This window comes from Equus caballus, chromosome 11, assembly GCF_041296265.1.
Source record: "Equus caballus isolate H_3958 breed thoroughbred chromosome 11, TB-T2T, whole genome shotgun sequence".
Taxonomy (NCBI): Eukaryota; Metazoa; Chordata; class Mammalia; order Perissodactyla; family Equidae; genus Equus; species Equus caballus.
Window position 1 is genome coordinate 59,508,403 of NC_091694.1, and position 21,739 is coordinate 59,530,141.

A 21,739-nucleotide genomic window follows, 5' to 3' on the forward strand; every position below is an offset into this window, starting at 1 on the left:
GTCAGACTGGCAAAAACCCCAACATCTGACTATACCTTCTGCTGGCAAGGCTGTAGGGAAACAGGCACTCCTACTTGCTGGTGGGAACACAAAATGAAACAACCCCTGTGGAGGGCAATTTGGCAAAATCTATCAAAATGACAAATGTGTTTACCCTCTGACCCAGCAACGTCCCTAGGCTACCCTACAGGTCCACCTGCACTGCCGGAAAGGACTCCTGAGGCACAGTAAGCTACCCGTGGCAGGCATGTCATAAAACAGCATGTCGGAAAACAGCTCGAATGCCTTTGTATAGGGGATGGAATTTAAAACAAAACAAAAGGAACAACTTCTGTTCTTCCAAAAAAAGGAACAATTTCACAATACTACATAGCAATTCCCTCTCTCAGAGAAAGGGAATGACAATGATTCTCTAAGTACTGACATGGAAAATCTCTAGGCTACATTGGTAAGTAAAAATCAAGGTGTAAAACGATGTGTATAGTGTGCTATCTTTTACTTAACAAAAAGGGATAAATGGTAGGGGCCGGCCTGGTGTCACAGTGATTAAGTTTGCACGCTCTGCTTTGGTGGCCCAGGGTTCAGCAGTTCGAATCGCGGTCGCGGACCTATGTGCTGCTTATCAAGCCATGCGGTGGCAGGCGTCCCACACGTAAAAGACAGGAGGATGGGCATGGATGTTAGCTCAGGGCCAACCTTCCCCAGCAAGAAAAGGAGGATTGGTGGAGGATGTTAGCTCAGGGCTAATATTCCTCAAAAGAACAAAGGTGGGGGAGGGAGAAATGGAAATATAAATTTGTGTTTGCTTTATTTGCATAAAGAAACACCGGAAGGCTATTCAAACTACTAAAAGGGTTTATCTATTAGGGAGAAGGGGGATAGGGCAGATGAGATCACAGGCGAAGGGCAAGATTTCTTCAAATATACTTTAGTGCGCTTTCATTTTAGAACTATGTAAATGTACCGCCTGTTCAAAAGAGCATTACATTTTTAAAAAGTCCCATCATTCAAAAAAAATTATCAAAGCTTTTGGTCAAAAGGTCCCAGATGCCAGTGCCATGAGCAGCGCAGCCATAACCGTCAGCCCAGCTCTCTCCGTATCCCTCCACCCGTCCAACGGTCAGAGCCCTCCACTGATAGCTGTGAAAGCTGGAGGGCAGGGAGCACAGACAGTCCTGCATCTGTCCCTTCCAAATCCCTCAGACTTCAACACCTGGAAGGCTGTGAACAGCCTGTGGTGGCTTCCCCAGCTGTCCGCACTCCCACCCAACTGGCTATCCAGCTGGTCGGCATCGTCCTTCTCCCAGACAACTCCCAGCTGCAGTTGTCCACTCCCCTGCCCTGCCCACAGATTCATGCACAATCCTCTTCCCCTCCAAGTGTGGCCTGAGCAGGTCTGTGTCTCTAATCATCAGGTGGCAGGGTCAAGGAAGGGAAGAACAAGAAGCTCAGAGCTGCCAACTGTGCAGCAGCTGGATCTTCAGCACCTGCTACGTGCTGGGCAGCAGCACGGCACTGGGGGGTGCAGATCAATCAGACAAACTTCTGTCTGCAGAGAGCTCACGCAACAGCCCACGAGGAGCAGGGAAACACAAACAATGATACCCAGATGGAAGCCTAAAGGGTACCGGCCAGGCATGGAGCATGTGAAGGAATGGCTGAGGTGGGTGAGCAGCAGTCACAGTGCATTCCAAGCAGAACGAGTCGCTCAGTACCCAGCCTGGCAAGTGAAGAGAGGAGAGCAGTGAGAGGTGAGGCCAGAAGAGAGGGTGGCAGACCAGGCAGGGACAGCGCTGGACGCCAGGGGCAGAGAACCTGGACTCCTCCTCCAGGCGTTCAGAGCGAGGGAACACAATCTCAGGGCCCGTCTGAGCACGCGATCTCATCCACCTCACTCCAGGATTGCCTGGGCCTTCCACCTGGAACCCAGCTCTCCTCACCACGTCCTGGTCCAGCCAGCCTAGCCTCTGGTAAATCAGGGAAGTGGGAAAGTGTAAAGAGGAAAAGCAAAAACTGTGAGTGAAAAGGAAAGGCGTTGGCCCTCAAAGGGGTGATATTCATTTGTCTAGAAATGTCCCTCTGAAGCGGCTCAATGCTCAAAAGATGACAAATCAATGCGGTGCTGTGCTCCTGCTCAACAAAAACAACAGCAAAGCCGTATTTCCAGATCACCTACTGAAGGGGAGAAACCGCAGCAGTTCCAAACTGGATTGCCACGAGCCTCACAGGGCAGTGGTTTTTAAAACCTCTTATTCTGATTCAGAAGCCAGTGTGTCAAGGAATGAGTTTTTTCTTTTAAAGAAGAAAACATTTGTTTCCCCTCTCAAGTTTTAAACCACTTTTTTCTCTTCCAAATGAAAAAAAAGAATCCTTCATAGCAGGCTTTCAATTTCTATTAAAAGAATGTCTTAAATATCCACCAGTTGGTAGTGCAATGTAGCACACAAACGCAAACTTCCACTTGACAAGTCTGTACCAAGATGCTGCCACCACCAGGCCCTGCACTGCACCCTGCCCACTGCACATGGCACATTGCTGCCTTCCTGGGGTGTGCAGTCTCGTGGGAAGGCCAACATCTTTTTACTGGGTTGACTCTAACCAGCCAAGTGGGCCTGACACGAGTGGGCAGGGAATCAGGGACCTACCTCTCCCCAGTGCGGGAGACCTGCTCACAGGGACTCAAACAACCCCTCTGACTGTGCATATGCAACTTCAATGCCCAGGGCCCCAGAGGGAAATCACCAGACACTGACATGTCATAGGTCACCCTGAAGTGACCCAGTTGACCTACAGCCTGGACTAGCTCTCCGAGCTGGATCAGAGTGAGCTGGTAAGCCTCAGGCAAACACCATTCCTGAGGAATTGGCCCATCTTCTCTTCTGGAGACTCCAGAGAGGTGATGAACCATTACCAGCTTCTCATCAGCAACCCAACCCAACCTCTCCAAAGGGAAAAGATACATCCAGAAACAACAAACCCACTTGAATGCTGCTCTTCCCTAAGAATACAATGTCTTGAGGACACAGAACTCACGCATTCCGGCATCAGGAAGGACTTGGATATCACTCAGTCCTACTCTCTCATTTATACCAAAGACGGGGAAACTGAGGCCCAGAGAGCATGAAGTGACTTTGCTCAAGGAGCTGTTGATCCCACTCTGGAAGTCTCTGAAATGCATGCAGTGCTGTCGGTCTTTGGTTGCACTTTTCAGCCCTGAAATCACCCTCCTCACCAGACCAGTTCCACCTCCACACTCCCTACCTCAGCACCGGCACTAACCGGGTCTCCTCCTCCCTCACCCACATCCAGCTGGTTAATAAACCCTAGCAAGCGGGCAAAGCCCTTCCCCCAGCAGAGTTCCCTCCTGGCCTCCTGGAGCCCCTGGGGGCTACAGACAACGTGCAGCAAAGGAGGAGGGGATAAATCATGCAGGTACCTGAACTCTTCCCAGCATGGCCATTCAAGGGAAAGCTCTGCACCATCCATGATGGTCACACAGGCCACAAAGACCCCTGGGTACTAAACAAACAAACAAACAACTTAGAGAAAGTAAACCAAAATATAACAGCAATTACAGTGACAAGGCTATAGGTCAAGTCCTGGTTTGGTCCTTCCTACTTAGTGAACTTCCCAAATTTTCTCGATGACCATTAAAGCAGGCATCCTACACATTCTCCATGAGAGCACAAAAAAAGAAAATCAGCCTGGAACTACTATATTGCAGGCACCCTATTTTGGTAGAGCTGACTTTAACACAGTCTTTGAAAATTCTTGATAATCAGATGGTGGAGAAGAAAAGAAAAAGTTAAGATTTCTGTTCAAAGTCAAAAGAACTAAATGAAAATAATCTGGATTTTTCTAGGGACAGAGGGAAGAAAGAATGATGTTTGGTTTTGTTTGTTTAAAGAAACATTTGTTTCTCTTTCTTCAAGTGTTCAAATCTACCTAACACCTTGCAGTCAGGTTACACAGTGATTTCCTGTGCTGCTTGCCCTCTTTTGCCAATAAAATACACTCTTTCAAGCTAAGAAAGAATGTGCTTTCGTTCATGATTTCGTTTCTCTTCCAAGCAGGGAAGAGTGCTTTTTTGTTAAAGTGTAGGAGGGATCAGATTAGTTGCAAAGACCATGTTTTACATTTTCTCTTCACATGCTGAGTTGTCTCCACAATCACATTCTACAGCAAATGGTATGAAGTATAAATTAGGTCCCAGGTATGCGACTTGGGTCCTGAACGGCCCAGAAGACCTTGTTACAACGCTGTGTACCACTAGGCAGGCCCCAGATCCTCAGAGCAAAATTTTCAGGCACTCACTCCTCCCCATCCTGGTCCAGGCTTTGGTTGTTCTGGCCAAGGAGGAGCCCCTCAGAGGTTTCCTACTGGTTCCACTGGCAGGAAAACAATTGGAAGAACCACATAATCCTCTTTACTCGGCTTCTCTGAGCTCACTACATGGTCCTTTGGGCCAGCTGTCCTCCCAGACTCCATCCTTTCTATCTATTTATCCCTGCCTTGTCACTAAAAAGATGTAAAATGGCCTACAGCAGTGGTTCTCAACCCTAGCCACACGTTCGAGTCTCTGGGGAGCTCTGGAAATTTACTTATGCTCAGACCCCATCCAAACAATTAAAACAGAAGGCAACGGGGACCCAGTGTTGGTACTTCAAAAAAGAATCTCCCCAGGTGATTCTGATTAAAGTACAGTTAAACAAGTTGAGAATCACTGGCTTAGAGAAATCCAGAGAACATAATGAAAAACAAGTGAATGAAGAAACCCAGGCAATAGGAAAACAGAAGGGGAAAAAAAAAAAGCTGGGCCAGAAAGCAAGGTTAGAACCCAAAGTGCAGCCCACACTAGAGATGGGACAAGTGACTGGCTCTGAGCTGAGCTTCCTAGTAGCCAAAGCAAAGAGGATTCACACTGTCTACAAAATAGAAATAAATGAGATTCACAGAAGACTCTCCTTGTCCGGGGACCTGAGATGAACACCTCTGTGGGGGATCAGAATTGGTCACCTCAAAATATGTTTCTTTGCCTTGATTATTTTCAAGAACAAAAGACTCTGAAAGAAACTTTGACCTTCCCCCAACTGCCCAAAAGAATTTAAGATAAAAGGCCTGTCCCCAGGACAGGCCATCACCATAGATAACTCTGAGTGTCAGTAGACTGGTAGACTGGGAGGGTCCTTGCTAAGCCCATTCTTATCAAAGTTCTGTTTACCAAACATTTGCTTTTCCATGTCCATGTAAATTGCCTCCCTCCCCTTTCAAGCCCCAGACACCTATCCCCAACACCCTCTTTTGTCTTTAACTGAAGATGATATTTAAGGTGGCAGCTTGGCCATTCTGGCAGGTTACCCAATTTTCCTGGGTTTCTCCCATGCATACATGCTATAAAGCTTTGTCTGATTTTCTCCTGTTATTCTGTGTCATGTCAATTTAATTAGCAGGCCAGCCAGAAGGACCTAAAGTGGGTAGAGGAATTCTGTCCCCCCCCATACCTCCCTCACACCCTCCAGAAAAGGACACACAGCATGATGCAGAGGAGAGTATGCTCCTCAACACTGTGATCATAACCAACTAAGAAGCAGCACAGGGCCACTTCTCACCCCATGGAGCAGACGTGGAGCAGGGCACCCACCAGTCAGCATCTGGCTACTCCAAGTTGCCCACTAACTCCTCACTGGAAATTAACTGTAACGGAAATCAGCACTGCACGTAAAACACCTACCAAATCCACTTCATTTTCCACACCGACAGCAATGCAGCTAACCTGCCGTCCTGAACTCCTGCCTGCTGTTGTGAACGCATGAGGGCACAGACTCTCCGTATAGCAGTAAGGGGACTGACTCGGTATCCAGGAAAACAAGCTTTTCCGTCAACGGCTCTCATGAAAACACGGAGAATGCCAGGTCTGACCCCATAACTCAGGAGGGGGCAAAGCCCCAGAGACTGCTGAGCATTCCTTCGATGCCAGTGCTCAGAAAGGCCACTGTCCACCCTCAGACCCACAGCTGTGGTGTCTCAGGTCTAAGAAGAGCAGGGTTTGTCCCTCAGACGCCAGCTGTTAAGCAGGCCACACAGCCAGCGAAAACAAAAAACAGCCAGAAGAGTCTTCAGAGCCCCTCATGCACTGACATCATGTATTGTATACTTTTCTATTATGCATATCATACTTCAGTAATAAGTGCTTTTTAAATGTGTGTGTTGAAATCAAGGAATCGAGTAAATCACCATCCTGTCCCCTCATACACGATGACATTTTCTTTTTGATCCACGCAGTACAAATTAACTCAGGTGCCAATTAAAAAAAAAAAAGATTTTGTATGAAGATGGTCATTATTCCACAACTGAAAAAAATCAGCTTCAACCCCAGAGCATATGAAAATCAGAACAAGGATGCCTGGTGGTCAACCTTCACTTAAAAGTCAGTTTCCAAAGAGTCCACATCTGTTAGCCAGACATCCTGAAGTTCTTATCAGTGAAGTGAAGTCTGAGATTTGCTTTGAAATAATCCGGGGGGGGGGGGGGGGGGCGGGGAGGAGCCTGGATTAAAATTGTTGAAGCTGAGTGATAGGGGTTCATGGAACTCTTCTACTCTTACGTGTTAGAAATCCTCCATAACTAAAGTTTTGCTTTGTTTTCAAGCAAATTTCCAAAGATTTTTAACAAGCTGGATAAAACTCTGCATAGATAAAAGAACTAGATGCCCTTAAGCTGTCAAATTCTGGTGGCTCAACCAAGCATCCTCCACCTGAGCCCCACAGCGCGGGGTCACCTGGAGCAGGCCAGTCTATTAGAGGCCACACAAAGAGCTCCATGGAAAATAACAAGGGCCCCAGTTTAGACTGCCAGGCAGTGGCCTACAGAAGCATCTAGCTTAGTTTCTCACACTGCAAACCAATACACTTGCTATCTGGGCCTCTGAAATACCTGCCCCAAATTCTGCACAGCTATCAGCTGGGGTCCAGGCAATGTTTGGAAATGAGGGAATCTTCCACCAAAATGCCTTTAACAGAGCTCCAGAACCTCTCACCACTGCAGACAGAGCTCACCTCCCAGCCAGGGTGTGAGGAAGCAGGATGCTGCCAGACCCTCTCTAGATGCAGTAGGAGGTTAATATTGCAATTGCCTCTTCACCTGTTTCTCCTCCTCCGGCTTCTAGAACTAGACTTGCAGGGGGAGGCAAGGTCATGTATCTCTATCTCATTCCCTGTTGTGTTTCCCGTGTCTGGGGAAGTGCATGGAACATAGTAGATGTTCAACTAAATGCTTGTTGTGTGATCCTGACTTTTGATGGATACTGCTCTAAAGGTACATTACAAAGACCTGCTTTTCACAAATACCAATGCAAGACATAAAATAGAAGGCGCCAGAATGTACTGGTGTTGGGTGCCAGAAAAGGAGGGGACAGGAGACAAGGAGTCATGGTACAAACAACATCACCTAAAATAGTATCAGAGATGCTCTGGAATGTAGAAGCCTGGGTTAAGGAGAGGGGGGCATGGAGACGAGGGGAGAGTGTGTGCCAGGCAGAGCAGGGTGCAGGACAAGGCTCTGGGGGCAGGAAGTAGGTTGTAGGGGCAAAGAGGAAGGCACCAAACAGGGAGGTAGGCAAGTTCCACCACCCGGAACACAACGCTGCCATGACTGGACTATGTGTAAGGCCCTGGGTCCCTGGAGCAGCATTCAGGCACTGAAGAGAAATGACTGGGCACCATGGGAGGGGTGGGGGCTGTGAAGAACTGGCGCAGGCAACCCCATCCAGAGATGGCGCTGACACTGGCGCTGACCCACTGTTGCCACGCAACAGTGCGAGCCCCCCACTGCCAAGTGTTCTGATTTGTCAATGAAGCTGCAAGTCTGGATTGCTATGTAAGACCTCCTGATTTTCATGTTAGCAACTGTAGTAGACACAATAACGGCCTCCCAAATATGTCCACATCCTAATCCCAGTTATGTGGCAAAGGGGAATTATGGTGGCAGATGGGATTAAGGTTTCTAATCAGTTGACCTTAAAATAGGCAGAGGATCCTGGATTATCCAACGGGCTCAACATAATCACAAGGGTCCTTAAAAGTGGAAGTGGGAGACAGAAAAGTCAGTGTCAGAGTGATGTGTGAGAAGGACAGGACTGGCTATTGCTGGCTTTGAAGACAGAAGGGGCCACAAATCAAGGAACGTGGATGGCCTCGAGAAGCTGGAAAAGGCAAGGAAACAGATTCTTCCCCAGAGCTTCCATAAGGCGTAGCCCTGACTACACAATGCTTTCAGCCCACTAAGACCCATACTGGACTTCCAACCTATTGAACTGTGCTGTTTTAAGCCGCTGTGTTTGTGGTAATTTGCTACAGCAGCCAGAGGAATCTAACACAGCAACTAATTTTAATTCTTAAAAAGAGGCACAGTACAGCCCCCCCAAAAATGCATATCTGAGCTGGACCCACGGACCACACTGAGGAGAGGTGGGGGCTGGGGCCATCTCCTGGGTACCCAGCCCAGAGCCTGGCACACAGCAGCTCTCTGACACACACCCCAAATTCACTGCTAGGTCCCTTACCTCGGCAATCTGGTCAGAAAGTCTCCGGGGATTTCTGGAAAACAGAGCTGCTTGACTGTAAGAGGTTCTATTCGCAAGGGACCTGTCAAGCACAGCATCAGCACGCTGCCTAGACATCACCCAGCGACCTGAGAAACTGGCTTGGAGTAGAGGATGGAAGGAGGAGGAGGAGAGAGGATGGGCAAGAAGCCTTTCCAACTCTACCTTCTCAGGTAAACAGAAAAAAGTGAGGGCTTTTCAGGTCCCTGGGGAAGCCTCCAGTCCCTCCCTCCCAGCCACCCACAGGGCACTCTCTTGCTCACAGTGGTTCCCCAGCACCTACAGCAATGAAATCACTTTCGGTTTTTTTAAACAGCAGAGGAACACTTCTCAAATGAGCTCTTTCCAGTTCCCCATCTTCAGATGAGAGCTGCTCTGATCAGAGGTAGGGTGGAGGACCCACGTCCCTGCCCACTCAGCACCAAAAAGACCGGATGAAAACCAGAGCCCGACTCAAATCACACTAAGCTCTCCGCCTGTCCTGCCCGGCCGGCCTGCAGCGGGCCTCTGGCACAGGTCCAACCCTTCCTCCTCCACACCCTTCTTGCTGAGCCCAAGCTTGACATTTCACCCTCAGGCCTTGGCACAGCGCTGTTCCCCTGGCCAGGATTGCTCTTGTCTCTGTCCCTGAGAACTCCCACTTTTCCCTCAAGATCCTACTTACATATCATTTCCTCTGAAGCCTTCTCTGACACCCAGGTTCACTCTCAGTGTCTGACACCACTTTCCAAACTTCCCTCTTCCGGGACTGACATTACTTGTCCCTCTGTCAGGAGCCACTCTCTGCAGACCATAAGCTACTGGAATGCAGCAACTTACATCTTACTATCTACGTATTCCCAGCCTATAGTTCATAATACACATGTGCTCAATAAACATTAAATAAAGACTGAATGATTGGATGATAAACTAATTTTTTTCTGGAAATACCATAAATTATGATATTGTGATATGCATTAAATGTACCAGCTAAAATCTTACTACTTTGACTAAAAGGTGAATCTACCTAAATTAGGAATCCTAAATCCAACTATCTTTAATATGACTACTTTAAAGAAATGCAGTTTTAAATTTTATAAGTAATGTCTGCTACAGTCATTACAATTAGGGGCGTAGGAAGGAACCTGGCTCACAGGCTTGAATGAACAGATAAGAACTCTCTGTGCCTGCTCCACAGACCTGTTTAAAAATCAGACTGAAGGAGGATTACCAAACAGGTGGGTCTCAATCTCTTCTCCTGCCCTCACCTTGTTTACTCTTTGCTAAACTAGCTCCCCTTTCCCAAGGTGGCTCAAGGACAAGCTTCCACAGCCCTGGTGGTCATCTCTGTCTGTCTCTCTATGGTAGGATTCCACCTTATGTGCCACCCCTCCCTCTTTTCTCAAACCCATCCACAGTCACTCTATGGTAGCTCAGGGTCCCAGCACACCATACCTCATTACTGCAAAGGCTTCTTGCTTTCTCTACCTCCAATTGTTTCCCAGCTTCTACACCCTGCCACTCCTACAGGCTCCCCTGAGCACACAGTTCAGTTTCTCAGCCCACACAAACTATTATAATCATCTAGGGTACTTCTAAAAAACTACTGACTCCCCCTCCATGGTCTAGGGTGGGGCCCCATCACAGGAATTTTTAAGCAGCTTTCCAGGCCACGTGATTTGCAGGTGCAGCCAAGGATAAGAACTGCAGGCTCGCAGGGTCACATCCACACTTCCCAGCTGGCACTGAGGCCCCTGCCTCTCCCCAAACAGAACCAAACTCTGGCCTCCCTTCACTCTGATATATACCCTTGTGCTGTCTCTGGAACTGTGACCTATCCAGTCTCGTGAAGGCAGCCTGGCCAGGTCCTCGCCCAAGGGAATTATGCCACTTTGCAGGTCTCTACCAGAAGGCCCCTCCCCCAACACGTGAGCTCCCTACTGCCAACACCACCAAATCCCAAGGCCACTGCCTCATCAGAGCCAGTGGCCATCCAGCCACCTCGGTCCTTATTGCTCTTGGCAAGCATCCACTGGGCAGAGCTGCTTCTGGAGCCTGTGCCATGCACAAACCCCACACCCCCCAAACACATGCAGGCACCTGCCCAAGCCCACCCCAGGCTTTGCCTCCTGCTGTTCCCTCCATTTGAAATGCCTTCCTACCTGCCTTCCACTCCCAGACACTGTTCCCTGTCCTTTGAGGTCCAGCTCAAATCCTACCTTCTCCCCGACTCTTCTAGACTTTTCTCCATTCTTGATCTGACAAAGAATCAAAATCACAGCTCAACAAACCGCCAGCTTCTGTCTCACAAATATTAACTTTGTCTTCTCAGTTAGACTAAGTTCTTGGTGGCAAGAAACATGGCATTTCACTTACACCCATCACATCACTTTAAGTCGAGAGACACGTGTTGCATATTTTCCAGGCTGAGACTGATCTCAAATATTCTGCCCTATTGTCAAGAAGTTGTCCTTGATTTGATGCCCATACCTCTATACAACCAGACTGCCTCTCATAAAGTGGGATAAAAATTATTTCTCTGGGGGCCGGCCCAGTGGCACAGTGGTTAAGTTCGCACGTTCCACTTCTCGGCGGCCCGGGGTTCGCTGGTTCGGATCCCAGGTGCGGACATGGCACCGCTTGGCACGCCATGCTGCAGCAGGCGTCCCACATATAAAGTAGAGGAAGATGGGCACGGATGTTAGCTCAGGGCCAGGCTTCCTCAGCAAAAAGAGGAGGACTGGCAGTAGTTAGCTGAGGGCTAATCTTCCTCAAAAAAAAAAAAAATTATTTCTCTGATCATCTGTTTCCCAAATTTCTGGATCCAAGGTATACTCATCGTACCCAGGACAGCTCTGGGTATTAAACAGCCACTCACAGAGGACCTGATTTCAAGTAAAAATGTGACTTTTTAGTCTGTCAGTATTCCTTTATTGCTATGACTTTTTTTTGTGGGGGGCGCAGAGAAGGGGACAGACTTTGAGTACCAACTTTTAGCTGTCACGATTTATTCAACAAATTGGAGTCCAAACCTCCAGGGCCTCCCAAGAGCGCAGGGCAGGTACTGACACATAGCTGTTTACCATCCCTTGGCTTGGGAGCTGCAGGCAATTTTCAAACCCTGGGAAAACGATCACACCCTAGCCTCCTGGTACATTGTGAGACCAGAAAAATGACCCATTTGCTAGAAGTCATGCATTAATTGCCTAGTGAGGAAGGAGATACCTTATATTTTTATTTATATGTAACTTTTTAAGACTATCAAGTTCTTCTGCATGAATTTGATCATGTTTTAACAACAGCATCACCAAAGGATTTTTTAGTCCTTAATTCCCACGTGTCATGTTTACAGAATCAAGATGGAGAGCTTCAGGATTACAGAATAAAAAGAAATTCACTCCCTCAAAGAGCAACTTGGGCAATTATTTTAACACAGCTTTGCAAACACAAAAACTCCTACCAGCCCACACAGACCTCCTCCCAGTCAACCCAGCTGGGGTCCCCTCAGGTCCCTGTAGTACACATCCAGGCAACTCTGGGTGTTAGAATTTACCTCTGTAGCCCTGGACAAGGCGGTGAGGTGCTGCCCTGGAAACAGCTCATGAGGCTTCAAAAACAGACAGGTGTGGGACTGAATTCTGGTCCTGCCAGCCACTGGGTGGATGCACGTGAACAAGCTTGACCCCTCTGAGCCTCAGCTTGCTCATCTGCGAAACACCTACTTCCCAGGGCTATTGTGAGTGAGGGTAGAGTGGGACTAGGGGAGCACGTGGCCCAGCTGCAGAGTGAGGTAGTAGAAATAATGTGGTTCTGAATCTGACACAGTTGGCAACAAATACCAGCTGGGGCACTTACTGGTTGTGTAGCCTGGGGCAGGTGGCTGAACCCCTTTGAGACTTAGTTTTTGCATATGCAAAAAAGAGAAATGGTGACGGGCCTTGCAGGATCATGATGAAAATTAAATTAAATATTGTGCATAAAAGGAGGAGTGTAGAGCTTGGCACACGGGAGACATTCAAAAACCATCAGGTCTCAAACACACACGCACATGTTTTTTGATAGACATGCCGATAATTACTATTGAAGAAAAATAATTTTTTTTCCCCAAACTCTAAACACCAAAGACTATTAAATCAATCCGAACTGTTGGAGGGGGTAAGAGTGACTTCCATTAACACCACCGGCCATCCCTAATGGCCCCGTGGGAGTCTGCTCGGTGCCCAACATCACTCCCCTTGCCCTTTCCCAGCTGCATTTCTAAAAAGCCTTGACAGCGAACATCTTGCTTGATGTGTGAGAATGATGAACCAGCTTTTCAAACAGAATCCTAGATTTACTGTCTCTTGGAAGGACAAGGAGGTCTTAAATTCCCTTCATTAAGGAAAACAACCTTACTAACCCATAGAGTGATAATACCTGTGACCACATAAAAGAACAAAGTCAAAACGTCTCTTTGAAAAACGAAACTCCCTTCCCAAGTGTCACGCCATCATCTCCTGAGCAACATTCAGAGCATTTCAGAGGCAAAAAGGAACTGCTGTTCTTGAGTGTCCCCTGCACAGCCAGCCAGCGCTGACACCTCACATACCTTCTCACTCAGTCCTCTGGGCCAGGGTTCCCAAAGCTGCTCCCCAGACCAGCAGCATCAGTAGCACCTGGAAACTAGTTGAAAATGCACATTTTCAGGCCTCACTCCAGACCTCATGAATCAGACACTCTGGGGGTGGAGCCCGGCAATGTGTCTACCAGGCCCTCCAAGAAACGCCGCTAGTCTATTCTGCAAAGTGGTTATTATTAGCCCCACTTTAGAGATGAGGAAACCAAAGCCCAAAGCCACCGAGCCAGGAGGCTAATTTATACCCACATCTGATTCCAAAGCTTTTTGTCACATGACCTTTGTAGCCAAATTGTCTGTATCATTTGGTGTCCTTACCTACTGAACCACCAGGCTGTGACGATGACATTACCTTAAGAGGGGTGGGAGTGACAGGAACGATGAGGCCTGCACTCAGAAGTGATTAATTATAGATGCTTTTAAATCTACATCATGCATCAGCCCTAAATGGTCAGCCACCCCGCAGGATGAGCCTGCTTTGCCCTGCTCCGTTTATCAGCCGGGCTGCCAGGAAGAGAACATGGGGAGTCCCTTCATCTGCAGCCCTCTGTGCACCCAGTTCCCAGCACTGCTTCAAATAGAAAGAGAGTTAAGTTACCTGTTCTGTCTCTAGGGGGCTTGAAAGTGCAGCACACTCAGCCTAGACCAGGAGCAACAGGAAAGCTCTCCTGTGCCCAGGCACAAAGCAGGCTCCAGGACCTGGGGGTGCTGGGAATGAGTCACCAGAAAGAATCCAAAGCATGTGCAGGGAGCATTGTAACAATGTTGCAGATCTGGTTCAAAGGAGGCGGGCTTTCTTCTTTTTTTATTTTATCAAACCCTAAATCTAGCCTCTATCAGTTCAAGCGGTCCATTAAACTCGACATCCAAACCACAGGGCTTTCACAGATCCTAAGCTTAGAAAAAAGACAGAAATCTCCTCATTCACAAGTCCCAACCTTCTAAATGAACTTGGTGATTTTCAGATCACAAGTTTATCCTATAATTTAAATGAGTACCCATTCCACTGTGGAGCTTTCTATAGGAGTTGGTGGAGTAAGAGGGACCCAGGTTCAGGAAGCACAGGACCTAGGTTTGACTCCTGTCTGTGCCAGTTCCTCCAAGGTTACTCAACGTCTCTGGGCCTCAGTTTTTCCACTCATAGATAGGTGGTAATCCCTATGTCATATGTCGATGTGAACACAAAATGAAAATATCTTAAAAAAAAAAAAAGTCTGCAGAAACAGCTCTGCATTTCAAGACATCAAAAATTTAATGCCTGACTGGAAAATAGGTATGGTCAAACAAGTCCCTAGATACGTGTTACAGAAGACATTCCCTGAAGCTTGTGGACGCTTACTTCACTATATTTGTTTTTCTAAGATTCTATTTTTAGAGACCTTGAACAAGCTAACTAAGACTGCAGAAAATTCCATTGAGGAACTTATCAGAAGGCTTGTCAATTTTCAAAAACTCAACAGATGGACATAGACATTCATTTCATAATGCATCTGACAAAAACAAAACGTGCTCTCCCCCACCCTCCACAGTCTGAATTACATCATCCCATGATATTCAGTCCACTGTCAACATGCAGAAGGGCTGTAAGCAAGTCTCTTCACCCCTGTGAGACTAAGTTTCTCCAATGAGATAACAGGTATAACCATATTTTGGGATCCAACAGACCCGTTCAAATCCCAACCCCACTACTTACTGGCTATGTGACCTTGAGCACGTGACTTAAGCCCCTGGGTCTCAGTTTCCCCAGCTGTAGAAGGGGGATAATACCCATGTGACTTACATATAACTGCTGGACCAACAGCAGTCATCTTTGCAAGAGTAAAACAGAACAGCGGAGCCTGTAGTAAGGGATCGATAAAAGTTTGTCCCCAAGGCTACTTATTTACACCTCAGACCTTTACTGAGCACCTACCACACGCCAGAGACTGAGCTGGAGAAGTAAAGAAAGACAGGATGATCATTGGCTTCAAAGATGTCACAGTGTCACAAGAGCCCCAGACACACAGACAACATAATAAATGCTCCAACAGACTGTTTGGGGTGGTGAGGCTTGGAGAGCAGAGGGGCGCAAACAACTGGTGGAGTTGGCTGGCAAAGGCTTGACAGAGGAGGTCTGTTTAAATCGAACACATGAGTTGAAAGTTGAGCAGACAACCGAGGGAGTAGGACTAGATAATTCCTTATATCCTCCCTAACCTCAAATTCCCCAAATCCAAGCCCTTTAATTTCTCCAAGGCTCAGGGTCACCAGGTACTCATGCCATAAAATGACAGCAACAATAGTCATTCACACCCCACAAATACGACAGGAAGATTCTGGGGAACAGTGAGAACAATTGCCAAAAAGCTTTGAAAACTTTAATGCGCTTCCCAAGAGTATGACGACAATCACATGCAAGAAAATCTCTTAGCACTTTAGTCCACAAAGAAATGAAAGGTGCCACTCCTCCTAACGAAATCTTAAAAAAAAAAAAAAAAAAAAAAAAGCCCATTCATTAAGTTCAGAAAAAGCCAAGCCGTTAGAACAAATGAGAGGCCAAAAAACTGTCAACCACTTTTGCAGGACTCCTATCACAACCCCAACTCTTAGGAAATCCACACCTTACTACAGAAGATAGCTACGTTAAGGGACAACTGCATTTCTACAGAGGATTTCTACCAAGGATGAGTCATTTTTCAAGACTGCATATACCATGCTAGGCATCATCACTTGACAGTTTTACATTTCTTCACACCTCACACATGTACTTGGTGCAACCCAGCTTGCTGGGGACAAGTTCTCCACAGAGCTCCCCATCTGCAAGCCCTGAGTCCAGGGAGGGAAAAGGCCTGTGTCAACCAGGAGAGATGAGTACATCCCATAGGACAATCCAAACCTGCTCCCGGTCTAGGGGCTTGTGGGATGCAGCCCTGAACCATGCCCTATAGTAATCTGCACTTTACCAAACTCTTTAACAGCCAGGATCTCATCCAATACTTACAAAAGAATAGCCCAGTGAGACTGGTAAGGATGACTAACCCGATATTAAAATTAAAGAAACAAATAAGCTTTAAGAATGTAAGAACAAAAATACAGATAAATAAAAGATGAGAAGATCTTAGTGGCTTTTCCAACACAATGACTTGTCCCAAACATAATCACTGGAGCAAATACCATTCAGAAACAAACTGTAGTCCCTTTTGATGTCCATTTAAATACAGATGAAAACTTAATTATCAGTGCAAATTCAATCACTGCTGTGCAGGATTCAGTATATGATTTTGTCAGCACCTATCATCCGCAGTCTAGAGCTACAGGATGCACAAGTTTTCTGCCAAATCTTCATTATCTTACGTAATTGGGCGGGGGGGGGGGGTTGTGGATAATTAAAATTCACCTTTTTCAATTAATTTACCCTTCTGTTTCAATCCCTTCTTTCACGGGACATTTTCTGGAGGTGGAAAAGAACTCATACTTCTCATCTTTTCCTGCTCATTTGCTTGAGTGAATGTTAAAAATAAACGAGGAAGAGAGTAAACCTGAATATCTCTCTCAAAAAAATTCTAAAACGCTGTGGAGAAAGCCCCGAAGACCACGCTTCCAGTTCTGGCACTGACACGGTATCGCTGTGTGTGACCTAGGGCAAATCACTGCATCTCTGGGCCTCAGTTTCCCCCATCTGAACCCTAATGATGGTTGAGGTCCATCCTCTCTTCAAGCACAGACTTGAAATGCGTCCCTAGGGCAGCAAAATAGTGAAGGGACCCCAGACGGAGCCCCTGGGCGGAGGAATGGGTTTTCACAGGCCTCGGCTGGGGTTTCTGAGGAGAGCAAGCTGCCCTCCCCACTCCCCCGCAAAGTCACTGGGCCAACTCCAGGTCGCAAACAAAAACCTGTTGGCACCGACTCCTCTAGGAAGGGCCAGCCTCTCCCAACGCGCCGCGCTCCTGGGGAGCCGCCCCAAGGAGAGCGAGCGGAAGGGGCTCCCGGAGAGGCCGGCCCCCACGCACCCATTCACCCACCCGATTAGCCCAGCGGGACCGCCGGGCGGGGTCTCTGCCATCCCACGCGGAACAAAAGGCAGCTGGAGCCTGGCTCTGCCGCCCCCGTCCCCGCTGTGCAGTGGGGGTAGGGGTGGGGGTGGGGAGGGAGAACCTGGTCCCCGGGGAGGGGAAGGTGGCCCCGCTCCAGCCCAGAGGAGACGGGGGACGGGCAGGCACCCCGGACAGAGGGCCCCCTCCTTCGATTTCTGGAGGGAACGGGGGCTGGGCTCTGCACAGGGGCGGGAGGGAAGCCAGTCTGGGCTCTGGAGGAAAGGGGCGCCTGGCCCGCGGAGGGGAGGAAAGTGCTCCGGGGAGGAGGGGCGGGGTTGCTCCAAGCTGAAAGGTGGAGGGCGAGGGCCTGGAGGGGGCTCCTGGATCTGGGGTGGGAGTAAGGGGAGCCCCAGACTCCGAGGATGCAAAAGGAAGAGCGCCCTGATAGGGAAACGGGGCTCCTTGCAGCGGAAAGAGAGATCCAGATGGGGAGGGGGCTATGCTCCAGCCCGCGGAGCGGGGCTTGGTCGGAAAGGAGGGGTCCCGCCTGACGTGGAGACCCCGCTGGGGCAGCAGGGGAGCACGCTCTCAGGGGCTGGCTGGGGGGCGCGGGCCTGCGCTCTGGGGGCGTCCGCCCCCTGGGGAGGGGAGGGTCCGCGCCCTGGGGCCCTGCTCCGGCCCCCGAGCCCCGCGGGCCCTGGCTCACCTCCGCTCCTCCGGGCCGGCGCGGGTGCGCGGCTGCGGCCGCCAGTAGCGCTGGGGAGGCGGGAGCGACCGGAGCCCGCGGAGCCGCCGCCGCGTCTAGCTCCGTTTGACACCCACACACCAGCCAACATGGCGGCCGGGAGGGGGCGCGCCGGCTGCGTGCGCGCGCCCGCAGGCCCCGCCCCAGACCACAGGCCCCGCCCCCGTCCGCGCAGGCCCCGCCCCGCGACCCCGCACTCCCGCGACCCCACGTGGGCCTGTCCCGTCCTCCCACGGCGCTCCTCTGCGTACGCCCGCATTCCCCAAACAGCCCCCTACTGCCTACTCACTTGTCCAGACGACCCCCCAACCGCCGCTGGAACCCCGGCAAATTCGTACCCGAACCCGTGCAGTCGGCGGCCTGCGCTCAGACGCACCCCCAGTCCCCGCGCCTCGCCGCCGTCCACCGCCCCCGAGCCCCTGGCGCAGAGCTCAGTCCTCAGCCCGGCGGCGCGCCGGGATACCGGGTCGGATCAGGCTTCTCTCGGGCGGGCTGGAAGGGCGAGGGGCCGGGGCGCTGCGCACAGGAGGCAGACCAAGCTGCGAGAGAGGCCGGCCTCACAGCTGACCGCCCCGCCCCGGTCAGGCTGGGGTAGCAGAGACCCCTCACAGCGGGGCCTGGGGTATGGATCAGGGCTGCTAGGATGGCAGGCGGTTCCGTCCCCGCTGCCTGTGTTCCAAGGAGGCTCAGGTGACATCAACGCCACGCCAAGCTGTGGTTTCAGGAAAGCTGTGTCCAGAAGTCCCACTCTGCCCTCATTTCCTGAGGGACCTCGGGCAGGTCACTGCACTTCTCTGAGCCTTGAATTCCTCCTCCCTGTGAAGGAGCCTGATGGACGAAGGCATCCCTTCTGTCCTCACAAGCTGGGATCTAGACTGATGAGGATTTTTAGGCTGCTTAATTTTAAAACGGTTTATGATGAGGATTTTTAGACTGGTTACTTTTAAAACTGCAGATGAGAAGCAGGCTCCGAGGACTGGAATTTTGCTTGCCCTTTTGAGACATTTGCGTTTGTGAAGGAAGGGGGGATGACCTTGTAGGGACCTGAAATTGGCCACCCCAGGATATGTCTCTTTGGCATCGGGATTGTTTGGGGCTGATTGCTTTTGATGGGCTGGGACAGGGAAGGAGGTTCTGGGGAATGGAACTTGCCCTTGTTGGGACACATTTACATTTGTAAGGTAAATCTCCACCTGTAAAACGTGCCTCCCTCTCTGTACCAGGAAGAAGAGGAGAGATGACCTTGTCCCTAGAAACTCTTAATGGGGAAGGCAAGAACTTAAGTTGGTTGCTGTCTGGCAATCTCATGTAACTGGTTTAGGGTGGTGGCGTCTAACCTTTCTAACCTTTACTTAACCCGATTTGATTCTTGTCTAAAAGTCATGGGATCACCCAATGACCAGACCCCACCTGCACTGAGACCATTTTAACTTTTTTTCATGTTCTTTCCTTTGTCTTGTAAAGAGATGGATCATATACCTATGCCTTAAATTTAGCTCTAACCCTCAACTTGGGGCAGCAGAAGCTCTGACTGCCCATGGGTCCTGTCCCCGTGCTACACTATTCTCTAAATAAAAGAGCACTACTGCCAGATCTTAAGAGTCTAAGAAATCTTTCTTTCGACTCCTCGGCTCACCGACCCCGCATCATAGACTACCCTTCTCTGGCAAAAATATAAGATGGAGAGGAGGGGAGAAAAGAGGAGAGAGGAGGAGAAAGGAGAGAGAAGGGAGAAGAGGGGAAGGAGGGAGAGAGAGAGATGGGGGCGCAAACCCACATGGCCATTTTTCCTTTGAACAGTCCAACACTGGTAGTTCTAGAAGTAGAAACCCCTCCCCACAGCCTGCTGCCCCTCCCACTGCTCGGTGTCCCCAATCCAGGAGAGTGAATTAAGCCTTATGTGCCTGCCTTGTGTCAGGAGCCTGAGCTCCCCATTTGAACGTGGTCCACCTCCAACCCAAAGAAGGCCCTCAACCAGTGCAACACTCGTTCTAAGCCAAAGCTCGCTCTTGGGGCTTCTGAGAGAGCAGAGCTTACAGGAAATCATGGGCCCTGCCCTTCAGATGAGTTCTGCCAGCGTATGGTGTGTACCCTGTGCAGGCTGGAGCACTTTGAGCATAGACTGTCTAAACCTGCGCTGCCCGGGAGGACTTCCGGCAACGATGGAAATGTTCTCTAGCTGTGCCATCCACATGGAAGCATTTGAAAAGTGGCCAGCGTGCCGAGGAACTGAGTTTCTAAGACCTTATTTAACTTTAATTAATGAATTGAAATAGCCGCAAGTGGGTAGATGTTGCCATGCTGAACAACACTGGCCTAAAACCTCACCAGAGCCCCAAAAGGTGAGTGTGCTTATTGTCTACATTTTACAGGCAAGAAATTGAGGTTTGGAGAGATGCAGGGGTTTGGTCACCCAGGACGATTTTTCTACATGCAGAGCCCGTTCCCTTCCCCACCTGCTGGCAAATCTATGTAGCCACAGAGATAAGATGCAAGCTTTGGAAAGAGAACGGGATCCAGATAAGGGGTGATGAGCCAAGTACAGCCCAGGAAGTGAGTTGGAGATTGAGCCAGGCTGGGAGTGGGGGAGGGCCTCCTGAGGCTAGAAGACCGCCCCCCCTGTGCAAGGTCAGAGGGGACATTCCTGCAGTTCTCCAAGTCATTTCTCCCTTCTGCACCTCTTTCAAAGCATATCACCCTCTTTCTTGTTCCCTCTCTCCGTGCATCCTGCTGATGAGCCCTTGAGGTCACAGTCCTGTTCCCATTTTACAGATAAGGGCACAGGCGACACACAGCAGAGCTGGGATTCAAACTCAGGTTCCGCCACGTCTGCAGCATGCCTTGTGGAGGAGGGTGCAGGATAAGCCGGAGGCTGTGCCCAAGCCCACCGCAGTCCCAGGGCACGGGGCCGGGGCAGACACACTCATCTGCCCTGCCTAGGATTTGGAGGCTGGCTCCAGGCACGTGATGAGGCAGAGTGGTAGGGACTGGTCAGAGTCGGGTTTCAGAAGCAGACAGACCTGGCTGTGCAGGCCAGCGCTGTCTCTGGGGTTAGGAAAGGATGGCTTCAAGGGGAGAGGCACTTCTGGGAGGGAGAGACCACGGGCTGAGGGAAAAGAATCGCCTAGTAAAGGTGCAGAAGGAAGCCCCAGGGGAAAGAGCCCTGTGCTAGGAACCCAGAAACACCCGCTGAGTTGCTTCTTGCCCTTGGCCATGTCACTGCTCCCTCCAGGTCTCGGTTTCATGGTGTGTAAAGTGGGAATAATGATCCCTCCCCCGTTACAGGATGGCAGTTCTATTCAGAACGAAAGAGCAGAGGGGGAAATGCTTTGGAAAGGGTAAAGCCCTACATGGGTGTTAGCAGTGGTTGTTGTCAAGACACAGAGCGGAACCCGGGTCAGGAACACAAGCAGAAACTGAAACACCACGTAAGTCATAAGAGAAAGAGCTGTGAGAGCTCACAGGAGAAGGCTTCCTTCTAGCTTACAGGGAGGGAGCGATCAGGGCAGACTTCCTGGAAGTGAGCCACTGGAGCTGGGAACTAGGAATAATAATAACAATAAAGCAGTGAGCACTGGGCAGATGCTGTGCGTGGATTATCTCATTTCCTCTTCACAACAACCCGGAGTCTGAGACCATCGTTATCTCCATTTCACAGATGAGGTTCAGAGAGATTCAATTATGTGCCCATGATCACAATGCTAAAAAGTGGCAATGCTGGAAAACCCAGGCCTGTCTGTTTCCAAAGCTAAACTCTTGAGAGGAATTTGAACGGGCTGAGGGGAGAG

General features: G+C 49.6%; 1 protein-coding gene across 22 annotated transcripts in view; it reads right to left on the minus strand.

The window, feature by feature from the left end:
- Positions 1–18,126, minus strand: part of EPN2 (epsin 2) — a 79,191-nt gene extending 61,065 nt beyond the window's left edge. For 2 of the 22 annotated variants that reach the window (XR_011423098.1, XM_070226609.1), the window contains exon 1: positions 17,913–18,104. Coding sequence is in view for 1 of the 22 variants with exons in the window: in XM_070226609.1 (XP_070082710.1) it covers positions 17,913–18,042 (130 nt within the window). In the remaining 21 variants the exon portion in view is untranslated. Of the gene's footprint in view, positions 1–3,436; positions 3,520–10,033; positions 10,156–17,912 lie in introns of those variants that run through there. The other 20 variants (XR_011423097.1, XM_070226606.1, XR_011423096.1 and 17 more) reach the window with 16 other exon arrangements.
- Between the last annotated feature and the right edge of the window lie 3,613 nt (positions 18,127–21,739).